At 35.8% G+C, this 17,205-nt stretch overlaps 1 protein-coding gene across 1 annotated transcript; it reads right to left on the bottom strand.

The window, feature by feature from the left end:
- Window positions 1-14,179: 14,179 nt before the first annotated feature.
- LOC148546270 (protein FAR1-RELATED SEQUENCE 5-like) lies at window positions 14,180-14,998 on the bottom strand. Its single transcript, XM_088498141.1, has one exon. It carries the CDS (start codon window positions 14,996-14,998, stop codon window positions 14,180-14,182), a length of 819 nt encoding a protein of 272 aa, XP_088354267.1.
- Between the last annotated feature and the right edge of the window lie 2,207 nt (window positions 14,999-17,205).

Here is a 17,205-nt window from a genome sequence, read left to right as displayed (position 1 = left end):
TCATGGCCAAAGACATTTATTCATCAAGATCCATAGACAGCATCCTAATTTCCACTAAAAGTGACAATTCTAACTTTATTTCTTAGTGAGCTGACTATTCAATCAAACATGCATACCACCACTTAATCTTATTTGATTTCTTACCAAATGGAATTGAGTTACTTTTGTTCAAACATTTCTTTTATTTTATGGAAACAGAACAAGCATGGCAAGCATTTGTTTAAGAAGATGAAGTTATCCAGACACTTAGACTATCACTTATTTGAAAATTAAACAAACAGACAAACAAAAACTGCAATGACTCAAACTTAAAGCAGGGGTGCATGCAAACTTCAAATATCAGCAATTCAAAGTACAAGCAATTAAGTGACAATACAACCTTTTAGCATCTTCTTTGTTGTTCATCATCCTTCCTAGCCTTGGTGTTCTCTTTGATGATGATGTATATTCCTTCCATGAGATTGATTGTCTTCCTGCAAAGCTATTAGAAGTTGCTTGTTCCCCAAGCACTTTGAGAATTGGTTAGCATGCATGTATGTTTGTGGGCCTCTGAACTTAGATTGGTGTGTGAACACCAAACTTAGTTCCTTGCCATATGCAGCAAATTGGATCATATGCAGAAAACCTCATGTGCTTTTATTAAGAAAATAACTATGAACTAGAAAAAGAAACTATGAACTAGAAATTAAACTATTGGTTAAGTAGTTTCCCTGATTGGTTGGAGCTAGTGACTAGTCATGCTGAGGTAGAAATGTGCTTTTAATGAAGTTTTTGGTGGAACACCAAACTCAGAATCTCACATTCACCCTTGAATTGTTTTGGTGTGCAACACCAAACTTAGCTCCTTGCAATACAGATAAATCTACTTAACTCTTTTATTGAAATAACTAGAAAAGAAAAACTACCTTTGGTTGGGTTGCCTCCCAACAAGCGCTTCTTTAACGTCATTAGCTTGACATGCTGTTCCTGACTTTCTTCCTCTTCTTCCAGTTTGTTAAGAGGAATGACTTCAACTGGATAAAGGAGCTAGTTAGTGCCCCTTGTTGTGAATGCTTCTTTCCAACAAGCTTTCCCTTGTGATTGGCTTGAGTGAACTTGCTTGTTGGCTCAGGAGTTGGATTGTTCTTCGACCTTCTCTTCTTCATGGATATGATCCTTTGTGTCTCGGTCACAATCCTCATTTTGGTGCTTGTTTCTACTGCCTTCATATCCTTGATCTCAGAACTTGGTTGTTGTTGGACAGTTGGAGTATCCTGTTCATCAAAAGCTTCCTGAATTTGTGGTTCAATGAACCCTTCCTCTTTGCAACTCTCTGTGTCATTGGAGTGTGATCTCCCTTGATTGACTTTCTCCCTTTCTTGTTCTTCTGATTCCTCCCTTGGGTTTGCCATGGTATCACTAGAAGAATTTTGGGTAGGGATTTGCTTTGATAGATATTCAATTTGTGCTTCTAGCTTTTGAATGGCAGCACCTTGATTTTGTAAGTTGGATATCACTTCTTCCTTAAAGCCTTTCAAATCGGCCACATCTCTGCCCATAGTTGCAATCATTCCTTCTATCCTGTTTAATTGATCTTGAAATTGTTGGTTCGGATTGGGTTGATGAGGTTGATTATCTTGGCTGTGATATGGTGGCTGGGAGTATGTGTTTTGTGTGGGCTGATAGAGTCTTTGGTTGGAGTGTTGGTAGTGGTATGACTCTTGTGTGTAGTGGAATGAGTCTTGTGGATAGTGAAATGAATTGTATGAATTTGAGAAGGAATTTTGTGCTGAGAAATGCTCAAGTGATGAAGAATTTGGATATGTAAAACTAGGAGGTGAGGTTGGATAATTCAGAGGTGATGGCTCTTGATGAATGGGGTGTGAATAAGTGAAATCTCTTTGGTTTTGATCTTCCCAGCCACAACTTGAGTAGTGATCAAATTCACCAAAACATGGACCATTTTGTGGCTCTGGGAAGTACCCCGTTTCCTGTTCCTGATACTCCCACCCACCATGAGCATAATAACATGAATCATTCTGTGGTGGTGGAGAGTTTCTCATGAATTTTGATTGACCAAAAGATGATGGATACTCCTTTCTTTTTTGCAATGTGCTCAGTCTCAAACAATACTCATCCAAAGATAGTGGAAATTCCATAGTGAGGCAATATCACAAACAGCTAGTGGTTAGTATGCTAACAAGTGAATAAGCAAAGAAAACAAATTAAAATTTGTAGAAATTAGCAGTAATAAACTGAAACAAAAACTATTCACAAAAGAAAAGAAAAATTGCTCAATCTAGTTAACTTCCAATTGGAGAATTGTCAATCGAAAACCAATCCCCGGCAACGGCGCCATAAACTTGATGCGCATAAACTAGTTATGCTACGATTTAGGAAATTGCACGATCGGCAAAATTCCTTCCGGCAAGTGCACCGGTTATCGTCAAGTAAAAACTCACAATAGAGTGAGGTCGAATCCCACAAGGATTGGTTGAGTGAGCAATTCGAATTAGAAGTGTGTTCTAGTTGAGCGGAATCAAGATTGAGATGAGAATTGCGGAATGTAAAATTGGCGGGAAAAGTAAATGACAAGAAAATTAAATGGCGGAATCTTAAATTGCATGAATTAAAGAGCAGAAACTAAATTGCTGAAATTAAAAGGGAATGGGGGTTGATTGCATGAATTGAGTTGCAGAATGTAAAGAGAAGATGGAAATCAGAATTGGGGGATTCATTGGGTTATAGGAGATATTGAGATCTCCGAATCAAAACATGTTTATCTCTTCCTCAAGCAATGCGTTCATTGAATTTTGCTTGGCAATCTTATATGATTGGATCCCAATCCCTTGGCTCACCAATTCTCTCTAAAAATGAACAAATTCCCAATCCCTTGGTTTAAATGTTCATAAGAAGAGATGATGCTCGATCACTGATTATACCACACAGTTTCATGAACCACAATTTGGTAGGATTACATGTCACAATATCCATCCAAACCCCAATCCAATTCACTGTGAGAAAGCTTCTCTAGCATGAATCCTCCATTCCTTTCCCAAGGTTCCGAAGGATTCCAATTATGGGTAGTTTCTTTCCCAAGACAACTACCCAATGGAATTAGATCGAGAAGCTTTCTAACAAAATTCAAGAGAAAAGATTGAAGAAGAAGATAAACTATTATTGATTCATTGAATTACAATAGAGCTCCCTAACCCAATGAAAGGGGGTTTAGTGAGTCATAGCTCTGAATTCAATTACAAAGATATGAAAACTAGCTCAAAGTGAAGGTAAAAGTCAAGTCCCCCTCAGGGGCTGGATTCCCTTCAATCCCCCCCCTTTTCAAATGCAGAAACTAAGGCCTTTAAATAGGCTCCCTAAATTACAAAATGAAAATGAAATTCAAAGCAAATTACAATCAAATGAAAATAAACTATTCTAGATGATTCTTGTGGCCTTGATTTGGTGTTGTTGATGGGCCTTGCTTGCTTGAAGGGCTGAGTGACATAATTGATCCAAAAAGGATAATGATCCATTAAACTACACTCAAATGTTGCACCCCTTTCTTGAGTCGTCACTTTGTTCTCTTGTCAACCTTGCCAATTTGATGCCAAATATAGACTATTATACCTCGTTGGAAAGCTATGGATGTCAGCTTTCTAACGCAACTGGAAGCACCTCAATTGGATCTCTACAACTCGAGTTATACTCCATGGAAGGTGAAGAGGTCAGCTGGCCTGATTGCATGTTGGTACTATGCTCTTCTATTCACATTACGGGGCTGTTTTCTCCCTCAATTTTTAGTATCCACCATGCATGCCATATATTCTTGGAAAGCTCTAGATGTCTTCTTTCCAATGCATTTTGAATCACCTCATTTGGAGTTTTGTAGCTCAAGTTATTTATGTTTGAAGAAGGCATGGTCAAGCTGTTCCATATAACACGTTTAAGCTTCAGTTTAAGGTTAAACTGAAGCTTAAACGTGGAAATGGAAAAGGTAGCCCTGGAGGTCGAACACGTTTAAGCTCCAGTTTGAGGTCAAACTGGAGCTTAAACGTGGAAATGGAGAGAGCAACCCTGGAGGAGAAAACTTGGTCGAACACGTTTAAGCTCCAGTTTGAGGTCAAACTGGAGCTTAAACGTGGAAATGGCTCCCTGGTGCTTTTCCCATTCTGGCGTTTAACCTCCAGTTTAAGGTTAAACTGGAGGTTAAACGTGGAACTCCTTCCTGAGTGGCATTATCATTCTGGCGTTTAACCTCCAGTTTGAGGTCAAACTGGAGGTTAAACGTGGAATGCTTCTTGGTGAGACTTTTCATTCTGGCGTTTAACCTCCAGTTTAAGGTTAAACTGGAGGTTAAACTTCAATTCCAGCATTATATGGCTTGGTAGTTTAAGTTCCAGTTTAAGCTTAAACTGGAACTTAAACTCCACATGTGATATTCAAGCTTCCTTTATTGATTTTGTTGCTTCCTTGCCTAGCCTCTTCTTCCCTGAAATCATCCAAACAATTGCATCAAAGTCTTGCAAAAATTCATGAGAATTCTTCCATTCATAGCTTTCAAGGAATATAACTAAAAACTCATGGAATTTGCATCAAAATCTTCATGTTGAATGATTTAAGACAAGCATGACTATTTGGCCCAAAATGATTACTTAAGGCTCAAGAAGATGCATAAAACAACTAAAAATAAAAGAAAAAGCTAGTGAAACTAGCCTAAGATGCCTTGGCATCACCTAGGCTACTAGTTTAGTATTTAAACAACTTTTAGAGACTTATTTTACATCTGATAACATTTTTAGATCTGAACTTTGTACTCTTTGATGGCATGAGTCTCTAAACCCCATTGTTGGGGGTGAGGAGCTCTGCTGTGTCTCGATGAATTAATGCAAGTATTTCTGTTTTCCATTCAAACACGCTTGTTCCTACCTAAGATGTTCATTCGCGCTTAACTGTGATGAAGGTGATGATCCGTGACACTCATCACCTTCCTTAACCTATGAACGTGTGCCTGACAACCACCTCCGTTCTATATCCGATTGAATGAGTATCTCTTAGATTCCTTAATCAGAATCTCCGTGGTATAAGCTAGAACTGATGGCAGCATTCATGAGAATCCGGAAAGTCTAAACCTTGTCTGTGGTATTCCGAGTAGGATTCAATGATCGAATGACTGTAACGAGCTTCAAACTCGCGAGTGCTGGGCGTTAGTAACAGACGCAAAAGGATGAAGAATCCTATTCCAGGATGATCGAGAACCGACAGATGATTAGCCATGCTGTGACAGAGCATGTGAGCATATTCTTCACTGAGAGGATGGGATGTAGCCATTGACGATGGTGATCCCCTACATACAGCTTGCCATGGGAGGACGTGCATGCGTGAATCAGAAGACAGAGGAAAGCAGAGATTCAGAAGACAAAGCATCTCCAAAACTCCAACATATTCTCCATTACTGCATAACAAGTAACCTTTAATTTATGCTCTCTTGGTTATTCGCAATTCAACTGATAAACATAACTGACTTCCTGACTAAGATTTACAAGATAACCATAGATTGCTTCAAACCAACAATCTCCGTGGGATTCGACCCTTACTCACGTAAGGTATTACTTGGACGACCCAGTGCACTTGCTGGTAAGTGGTACGCGTTGTGAAAAGTGTGATTCACAATTCGTGCACCAGCTATAAAGGTTGTAATCGGGGTTTAGAAGATGAGAAGCAAGTAATTTGAATGACAAGTAAAGTAAATGGCAATTAAAATAAATAAATACTGTAAAGCAGACTTTTGGCAAGGTAAGAGAAGTTGGAGGTCCAACGTAGTTATCTCTCTCAACTATAATGAAAGTTGAATCTAAACTCCACTTGATCAACCTGTACTAGGGCAAAGGAAAGTCAAGGGACTAATTAAATTGACCTTTGAATCCTATTTATTTCCTAAGAAAAGGTTGGGATTACTTAAGTTCAGCTCAATTAGCAAGATAACGATTATCAATTATGTTGAGTTTAATAACTGTTGAGTTACTGAATTCTTAACCAGGACCAAAAGGGGAAAAAGTAAAATTGCTGGAATAATAAAAATATCCTTAGATGGGAAGCAATGGTAACTTAAATCAAAGGGAACAATCATAAACTGAAAATACCTCAAATATTATTAATTCAGATAACAATCTATAACATGGAAAAAATTCATAAATTCACTGATCAATTCAAGTGCTGGAATAAATAAAAGTAAAAGGAAGCTAAAACAAAGGAACGTAAAACCTGGATTGAGAGTCACTCTTAAAGCAAGAAGAAATCCTAAATCCTAATCCTAAAAGAGAGAGAGAGAGGAGAAGATCTCCCTCTCAACTAAATCTAAATCATTGAAAAATAAAATATATGCGAGCTCTCCTTGAATGGATGCATTCCCACACTTTATAACCTCTGGTCTATGCTGTCTGTACTTAGATCTGGGCCAAAAAGGGCTTCAGAAATCGCTATGAGCATTTTCTGCAAATTCTGATACGTGGCGTCTGTCACGCGTCTGCGTGGGTCACGCGGTCGCGTCATTCGGAGCTTTTCCTTGCCACGCGGTCGCGTCAGTCATGCGGCCGCGTCGCTGCATCTTCGCTTCTGGCACGCGATCGCGTCGTCCATGCGATCGCGTGAATACCAGTTTCCTTCAAAGCTCCGTTTTGCCTTCTCCTTCCATTTTGTATGTTTCCTTTTCCATCCTTTAAGTCATTCTGCCTTAGAAAATCTGAAACTACTCAACACACTAATCACGGCATCAAATGGAAATAAAGGTAATTAAAATAATTAATTTCAAAGCTTAGGAAACATGTTTTTCACATACATCACGTAATAAGGAAGGGAAAGTAAAATCATACAATTAATGTGAATAAGTAGGTGAAGGATTGTATAAATCACTCAAATTAAGCACAAAAGAACTCATGAAATATGGGTTTATCAATAGTCTTTGAAAATTCTTGAGTATCCATTCAAGGTGTAGTCAAAACAGCTTGTCAAAACAGCAACCTTCGTTGATAATTAGTTTATATCAAACAATAATTAGTTTATATTGTATACTAACTATAATTACAATAATATGACATTATTATTTCTGAACAGAGATTTCAACTTTAGGCAAAGTCATTGCTTTAAGGTACAAATTAAGTAGCAGCAGCCAACACAAGAACAAGGCAGCAATAATACTATGCAGTAGCATCATATAAACTAGTTTAGCATAAAAGTAAATCAATGAAACAGCAACATAGGATCAATAACAGTTTAAACCTAATCAACAGCACCAAGCAAACTAATTTAGCACACAACAGATCAATAAACCAGCAGCATGAAACTAAATTAGAACAAGGCAAGTCATTACCGGCACAGGAAAATCAATTTCAGATAGAATAAACATCAGAGTTCAAACCTAAATCCACTACAAAATCAATTGACTACCTAACCACCTAATTCAACTAAGCTAACCTAATCAAACAGCAACCTAATATATCAAGATATTTGTTTCCATTAGGTGCTCTGCTTTATTAAAGCATTACTATGCCACTCTAAGGATCAAGTACATCTCAGTAAAAATCTTGTGATGTGCAGCTACCAATATCTTATTCAAACCTTCCTGCCCAGTACTCTGAAGAAACAAAAAATGTGCCAAACTTCACCTCAATAGAGTTGATACAAAATTCTCATCATAAGCTTCAAAATTCAAATTGCAATATTAATAAACTTGACTCATTGTTCACTAGTTGCATCATACAACAATATAAAAAAAAATTATATTTATATCTTTCTTGAAATTTTGGGAAAGGGGGGGAGGGAATGTTCTTAAAATTGAAACGATAACATTAAAAACTTGTTTCACTAATTAGAATAAAGTATTAAATTAGAAAATTAGAAAACTTAGCTAATTGAAATTATGAGATCAAATGCTCATTAGAATTGAAATTATGAGATCAAATTGAAAAAACTTAGCTAATTGTAAAAACTAAACTAATTAAATTGAAAAGAAAAGAAAGAAACTTACTTGGAATACTCAATGGTATGAATGAGTGCTGACACGAAGAGCTTTGAGGGCTATGCACACCAGCGGGACTGATGCCCAGCTTCACGGGTTGGAGCAAGACTTCGACGGACGGTGGCCTTCGAAGCTGGTGACCGGCGATTGGGTTTTGCCTGTAACATACAACAAAAACCCTCAGGCCTCAGCAACCAATAAACTCAGCAACCAATGACAAAATAAATTAAGCCCAGCAACAAAAAAGCTCACCAGACAAATCATGAATAGAATAACAATAAGCTCAGCAAGAAAATAATAACCTAAAAAAAATCAAGACCAGAAAATCAGAAATAACAACCAAATCACGAATAGAGTAACAATAAGCTCAACAAACAATAAGCTCAGCAAGCAAATAATAACCTGGGCAAAAAAAAATCATGAAGAGAAAATAAGAAAAAACAAATAAATCTATTCCAGCAAACAATAACCTCAGAAAATCCAGCTACTCAGCAAATGAATTACTAACAAATTACTAACAATAACCTAAGCTAATCCAGCTAATCAGAAAATCAACTTCTAAACCCTAAACCAGCAAGCACACGTCGAGGAAATCGCTGCAAAGTTTGTGAACAGAGTATTACTTACCGGTGGCGAGGAGGAAGGCGAGCAACGGCGACGGTAGAGGAGGCGACACCGACGAACACAGAGAAGGCGAGCTCGGTGACGACAACGACGTGGTGGGGGCTGTGGTGGTCGAACCCGTTGCTGCGGTGGCTACAGAACGTAGCAGCTGCTCGATTCATGGCTTCTATGGACTATGGTCCTCAGAGAAGAAGAGAGGAGCGGTGGGGGCTGTGGTGGTCGAATCCATCGCTGCGGTGGCTACAGGACGTAGCAGCTGCTCGATTCGTGGCTTCTATGGACTATGGTCCTCAGAGAAGAAGAGAGGATCGATGGGGGCTGTGGTGGTCGAACCCATCGCTGCGGTGGCTATAGGACGCATGCAGCAGCTACTCGATTTGTGGCTTCTATGGACTATGGTCCTCAGAGAAGAAGAGAGGAGCGATGGGTTTGTGTCTTTGTGAAGAGAGGAGCGATGGCTTCTAACGGACGGGCATTGAAACGACGAGAGAGGGGAGGAGGGTGCGCGTGGCTGGGCAGGCACTATGGTTCTCTTATTTCTTTTAACCCTAACTTAGGAACTTAGAAGATGATGAGGAGGGAATGAGGAAATTTGGGGGGGACACTCTTTAGATGCACTCACTTTTCCGATTAGAAGATAATAAGATTATAAGACCATACAAACATATCAGTATAAGTTAAAATGATATTGTACAGCTAAATACATTTCTTTTATTGGTTTTTCTAAAATTAATCATCACATTATTAATAACAAAAATCCACAACGAAGATAAAGATTTCATATTTTATATATAGTAACAATATAAGGGAAAGCCAATGAGTAATAGCTCAAATGGCATAGACTCCCCATTCTCAATTAAGAGGTTGCGGGTTCGAGTCTCCTATCTTTCCAAATTTTTTGGAGTAATAGCTCAAATGGCATAGACTCCCCATACTCAATTAAGAGGTTGCGGGTTCGAGTCTCTTATCTTTCCAAATTTTTAGCCAATGAGTAATAGCTCAAATGGCATAGTCTCCCCATACTCAATTAAGAGGTTGCGGGTTTGAGTCTCCTATCTTTGGTTTAAAAAAAAAACAATATAAGGGAAATGCACACAAATAGACACACACGAAAGTGTTGATTACAAAAAAAACTTAATTGGCTATCTAATTTTACATGAAAGTTTATGTGAATGGAATTTATTAAAATTTCTAAAAATAATAATTACTTAAGAGTTAAGAATGTAACTGCCATGCTATTTAATAAAAATACTTGTATTTATTCAATTTTTGTGATGAATGCTGAATGGTTTGAGTAGTTTTTAAGGTGTGGCAATACAAAAAATTGAACTCGATGTAATCTTTTTTTTGCACCGTATGTATATACATTAAATTAATTATATTCTTAAAAATGGATTTGCTAAATATAAATTAAATAATAATAATAAAGATAATTTATTTAAATAAAATAATTAGCTTTTATATTTAAGCAAATAGAACATAGATATCTTTAGGTCACTCTAAAAAATCGTGACCATAGATACCTTTAGGTCACTCTTAAAAACTGTGACCATAGACCCTTTTAGGTCACCCTTTCAAAAAACCGTGACCATAGACTCTTTTAGGCCACTCACCAAAATCGTGACCATAGACCCCTTTAGGCCACCATCCAAAGCCGTGACCATAGACTCTTTTAGGCCACCCCCAAAACTGTGACCATAGACCACTTTAGGTCACCCCTCAAAACCGTGACCATAGACCCTTTTAGGTCACCGTTTTTTGAAAAACCGTGACCATAGACCCTTTTTGGTCACTGTAAAAAATCGTGACCATAGACCCCTTTAGGTCACCCCCAAAACCATGACCATAGACCCTTTTAGGCCACCCCCCAAAACCGTGACCATAGACCACTTTAGGTCACCCCCCAAAACCGCACCATAGACCCTTTTAGGTTACCTTTTTTTGAAAATCGTGACCATAGACTCTTTTAGGTCACCCCCTAAAACCGTGACCATAGACCCTTTTAGGCCACCCTTTTTTAAAAAACCGTGACCATAGATACTCTATGGTCACCCTTTTTCTTAAAACCGTGACCACAGCTTTTTTTTTTGTCACGGTAAAAAACCGTGACCATAGAGGGTCTATGGTCACGGTTTTTTACCGTGACCAAAAAAACCGTGGCCATAGACTAAAAATGTTGTAGTGTGACTTGATGTTATGTTTATTTATTGAATTTGCTATTGCATTGGATGAATTAATTGGATTCCCTATAATTAGCAAATTGCGCAAATTGATTAGATTTTATAATTTATTACCTTTGCAATTTTTCTGTATTTTTTTTGTGTGCATACACATGTATTTTTTAGGTAATCCTCCATTTCCCGGAAAGCATGGCTAATTTTTGGCTCACCGCCATAAGCTGTCATCCGCAATAAAAAACTACGGTGCCTCGTAACTTTATAAACTTTGATCCTTAGTATTTCCTTCATGTAAACATTGTTGTAGCTTTTTAATATTTTTTTCTGGATTTTGTTTTGTAATTGCGTGTTAATATCAAAATACGCCCTCGCTCTGTTTTTGGGGGGTGTCAATTCAAGAGTGAGTACAAGCTGTTAGAAGATATGAATTGGAATGGCAAATAAATTGGTTTTGTGTGACAATGATACAATCACTATATTAGTATAGGTCTGAATCTGACATGTGACAAATTTTCTATTTGTTTCTGTTGTGCAAAATTGTAGAGCATATAGTTGCTGCTACGGCTTCTGGCAGTGTTGTTTCATATGTTTTGAGTCAAACAAATATATTCATGTGAAGTGTGTATGCTTTAAAGTTGGGTTGATGAAAAGGTATAAGTGAGAAATGTGAAGTGTGTATACTTTAAAGTTGGATTGATGAAAGATTGAGAAAGTCATTGTATGTGATGTTAGTTTGTTCTTCCTCTTTTGTCTTTTCTAAAAATAATTTTTACTATATGTTAGTATTTGTTCATGATAGATTTAGTTGCGATTAAAATGAATTGATTTTGTAGGGTGAATTCAAAAGACGAAAGACATAACTTTCTCAAGTAGCTTTATCCTTGGATAATGAGGGAGATGTTGAGGCATCTAAGGAAGGCCTAGATTTGTCAGATGATTACAATATTTAGAACGAAGTTGTGACAAAGGGGAAAAAAGCTGCTTTTGGTTTGGAGTTTTTTGGTTTGGATCTCTCTTCAAAGTTGGGTTCCAAAGATTGTTCAGAGATATTCAAAGACGATATAAATATTGTGCAAATTCACATGTGGAAAGAAAAGACAAGAGAGCAAGAAATGATCAATGAAGAGCAAAAAGTTAAGTTGAATGATGCTGAGCACAAGTTAAAAGATCAAGGACATCAACTAAAAGCTTAAGAGAAAAGAATTGGTTCTACTGAAAGGACATTTCATGCTTTATATAAAAAGTTGAATCTCCACATTTTCTTTAACCTTGTCTGTTCCTGCGAAAGATGAGCTTGAGACAGGCTTTAGTGATGATGAGGATGATAACATAAGTGATTGATGTTTGGAGTATATGTTCTTTTTTTTTTTTTTAGATTAAGGAATTTTAGGTGAATTAGTTAGTATATTTTATTTTATTCATGATTTGTGACCTTTTTAAAAGCTTTCTTTATTTTAGTTTAATTATTTTTTTTATTTTAGTTTGATCACATTTATGGACAAAAGTTTTTTAATAAATATTTTTCTTAACTCTTTTATGGTAATTAACTTTTTCATGACTTTATTATGTGTTTATAATTTCAATGATGTAATATGAAAAATTTGTTTATTATAATGATCTTAATATAGAAAACAGACCGAATACAATTTATTTTCTAAAATATTTATATTATAAAATAGCAAATTATTTTGTATGAAAATTGTTTGAAATATTATATTAAATTCGTAAAAAATTTGTGCGAAAATAATTTTTTGTTTTGTATGAGAATTGTTTCAAATACATAAATTATATTAAATTAAATTTGTTTGAAATCTAATCAAAAAGAAATATTTGATTTGTCTAAAATTTGTTCGAAAAAAATCGGTTATATTTGAGTAAATTCGTTAGATATTTGTCTGAAATGAAGTATATTTTTTGTTTGAAATTTGTCAAAAATAAAATATTTTTACGTTTGAAATTTGTTTGAAATACATTGTCTTTATGTTGGCTAATCTGTCTAAAATTCGTCTAAAATACATCATAATAGTTAGAAATCTAGCAGATAAATGCCTATTCGAAATCTGTTACAAAATCGTCTGAATAAAATTTCGGACAAAATGTAAATTAGCAACAAGGCTTTTTGGGACAAAAAAAATTCGTCCCAATTTTGTTTGGAAGAAAAAATTTGTCTCTAATTTGTTTGAAATTTATTTCAATTTCGTCTCAAAATTCGTCCGAAAAAACCCTATTTCTAGTAGTATATCTCAAAGAAAAACAAGTTAACTCAATTGGTTAAAATGATATGCTTCCAACCTATATACTTGGGTTCAACACCCATCTTCATCATTCTTGGAAACTTTTTTTCTTGCATTAATATATTTAAATCAATATTACACCGAATTATATTTGGTTTCTCATATATTTTCATGCATTATTTTATTTTTTGAATAATGAAAATTATAGTATAACTAGTAGTAATATCAGTTATTAATAAAAAGTTAACATTTTATTTTAAATCAACATTACAAGTTAAATGTTACTGTATGATCAACACTGTTTACATTAATAAATTTTGATATTTTTATTTTATTAGAAATTTAAGATTTTATTTTTTTATATTATATTATTTGATTGTAATGAAAATAATACCAAAGATAATTAGTCTGGAGACTTTTGAGAGATAAATATTTCGATGCAATCCACAATCGTAACACGAACAGACTGTTTTAGAGACTCACGATATCTAACAAAAATTTATGTTGTATAACACAGCGCACCTGACTTTTCTAACTCTGGAAACTGAGTCTGAATGACAGTGCCATACGATGAACGAAACTCAAGCTCGTCCTTATTGTCTCTGAGGAAATCAACACATCGCTGGAAGTTTGTGACAAACTCAAGGACACCGTATCTCTTCTTGACAAAGCGACCAAGCTTTGCATGCAATGACTCACACCGGGAGGTTGTCCTTATGCCCACAAAGAAAGAACCATGAATGTAAGTCGTTGCCCAGCTAGACTTCTTTGTGTATAAATCCTAACCCACTCATGCTCACTTGTCCCACATTCTTTGACCATTGCTTGCCAGTGCATTTCAAACTCTTCAACCTCAAAGTCTACAAGCATTCAATGTCTGAACAAAGATGTGAATCTTGGATTACACACATTGGCTGTCGCGTTCCTTATCAAATGCCAGCACAAAGCCGGTGGTGAGCTTCGGGAAACACTTGCTGGATTGCTATGCGCATAGATTTATCCTCATCAGTGATGATTGCCGTAGGTGGTTTCCCACCCATGCACTCTAAGAACTTTGTCAAGCCCCACACGTATGAAGCTTGTGATTCATAGGAAACCACTGCAGTGCCAAAAACATAAGTTTGATTGTGATTATTCACCCCAGAAAAAAATCACCGGAATATTGTATTTGTTCTTCCTATATGTTGCATCAAAAGCAAGAACATCTCCGAATAATTTGTAGTCTTCTTGACTACGTCCATTGCTCCAAAAAAATCACACATGTGATTCCCAACCCCAACCTCATACCGCCAAAACATTCTATCATCAACCCTTGATGCATTGGCTAACACCCTCAAGGCAGCATTCACATCGCCATTTTGAAGGGCTCGCTGCCGCCTAACTTCGTTGTACATGTCTCGCTTAGTAAATGAAACTTGATTAAAACCACCAGCCTGTGCAGCTATCGACTCATATATTTTTGGAACTGATATCCCAACTTGTCTCATGCTATCCATATGGGCTATGTCAACATCTGAAATTTTACGGTGTGAAGGCAAGTACTCAACAAACTTGGCAGGTGGAAGATCATGGTTGTGATTGTCCACAAAACGTGACACATACCATTTGCCGGTGTTATCTCTTGGTTTTATCCGCATCTCAGCTGGACACCTGCACCTAATAACAACCTTATGCTCCCGTTTAAGATGATGCATCTGAAGCCATTTCTTATCTCTAAAGCCTTCACGGTTGCACAGATAAGTGAATCGCACAAATTCACCTTTCTTATTTCTTATTTTCTTCTCTTGTCGGCTACCAAAACTTCTCACACGGCTGTACTCCTCGTACAAACGTGCTACCTGCTTAGGATCATTAAACTCCATCTGTAGAATATCATCCACAGTTAAAGAAATTCCTTCAACAGACGTGTTGCCATTTTCCCGCATCTGCTTCAATGCTACACCAGTTGTCTCAACATCTTCCATTCCCATGTCTAATGTCACGTCCTGCACATATACGAATTAAACAAAAAAATTTATTTGGAGTTAATTATTCTAAAACCACATACTTTCTCACACATTTAATCAGATAACTATGACATGTACCTCTGAATTGCCACCAATATCCACTGTTTGACTGAGTCAATCAAATACATCTGAAATGCCCGCAACATTGTCAACTACAATTGTCGAATGATCTTCCATTTTCCTGCACAGTGCCTTCCCCTACCTCCGACAAACATCCAACGATATGATCTAGGTGCCTGTAGTTTTTTCTTTTAATATACCTATAATTTCACAAAATGTTGAGACATTAATTACTCATGCATAATTATCATTTCCATCATAAGAGCAACTCCAACATTGTCAGTATCACTTTTGACTTCCATAATAATCAAAATAATTTAAAATTAAAATTTTCATTTCATATATTTTCGAAATGATACTTGTATAAGTAACGAGAGATCGTATCACTTTGATGATAGATCCTTCAAATGCTGCAATTTTCATTAAACTCGTTAAATGAACTTTGTAACATTGTTATTGTAAAGTTGTTATAATGAAGACTCAATCAAAATATATCCAAATAAATTACATGTACTCAATTGTATTCTAATAATTTATTATTTTATTTCTTTATCATCTTCTTATCCATTTGGTAAAAAAATAGATCCAAATCTATTTAATGCAAGTTCTTTTCTTAACTATTTACAAAATTCTAAATTTTTCTCCCAATCCAAATGCACAAAATTTTCAATCTTCACATTCATTAAATTATAATTTTTCAATTGAAATTTTTTTAATCCAATGAGACAAAATTCTAATACTCATTTTCCTTCTCAATTTCAAGTCCCATCCAATTTGCAAGTTGTATTTTTCTCAAATAATTAAAATTCAGAATCACCTCCATTTTCTTTATCTATCCATTTAATCCAATAGTCGAAAATATGAGTACACTAGTTAATACATTCCAAACTAAAAGTGTTGGAATTCGTCTAATCCATCAATCCAAACTTCAATTGAATTAATACAGTACACAAATTTTCTCACAATGAAGATTTAGCGGCTATTGATTAATTAAAATTATTTAAAATAACTATAAATAATTTTAGTTTAAATTCAAATGAGACAAGCGTTACAATAACAAATTTCAAATTGAGTTTCTCCCTCAACTTTTATGATAAATAGTCTCACAAATAGTTATGTAACACTTTGTAAGATGCAAAATAAACTCAAACTAAAGCATTATAGATTCTCTAAATATCAACATTTCTAATATTTTCATAAGTATCATTATTTGTAAATCAAGCTATGTATGCCGTCTTCACCGATATTAAAATAAAGATCACAGATCTAATTCTAGAGCTAATACATGAAATAAACAAATCAGATCTTTATACCACTTCATAATTGTTCTATTTACGAAATCCACTACTAAAAAAAATTCCACAACCTCCGCACTACTAAAAAACTAGTTATTACAGATGGATATTTCCGACAGATTTTATTTCACGAAAATACAGACAGATTTTTCGAAGAATTTTTTGTCGGAAGAAAAGAAAAATAAATTAGCATAAATTACAGACGAAAAAAATCCATCGATAATCTGTCGGAAAAATTAATTTTTTTTTGTGAAAAATAGTTATCGACAGAAAATCTGTCTGTAATTAAATGAATAAAAAACGCTGCGTTTTATTAAATTATTATAGACAAAAAATCTTTCAGTAATTTAAAATATTCCATCGAAAATATTAAGTTAAACCCAATCCACTCCCACCCTCTTGAGCTCCATTCACAATCCAAATGAGCTTCTTCCTCTCTGCAGCAACATCTTCATAGTCATCTTCCTCTTCAGCGCCTTCATCCACCGCATTCTTCTCCCAATCTTCATCCGAATCATCACTTCCACAATTACCGTCATCAACACATTTGGAGCTTCCATCACTCTCATCGTCATCAATCACCATCTTCCTAACAATGGCATTATCGAACGATTTGACAGTACCTTCGTCATCGTCGAGCTGCTTCTTCTCTCTGTCGCACGGACTTCTTCTCTCTCGCCATTCGCTGTTTCCCGTGCCGTCCCTTCTCTTCACCTCTTTTACGAGTACAAACCCTAATTCTCCTTCTAGTGATTTTTTTTTTCTTCTCTTCAGACCCAACACCGATGGCGAGTATTTGAATTTTCTACTATATTT

The sequence above is a fragment of the Arachis ipaensis genome, chromosome B9, assembly GCF_059453495.1.
Source record: "Arachis ipaensis isolate K30076 ecotype BB chromosome B9, ASM5945349v1, whole genome shotgun sequence".
Lineage (NCBI taxonomy): Eukaryota > Viridiplantae > Streptophyta > Magnoliopsida > Fabales > Fabaceae > Arachis > Arachis ipaensis.
The sequence above is the reverse complement of the archived record's forward strand: the minus strand, read 5'-3'. Positions and strand labels throughout refer to the sequence as shown.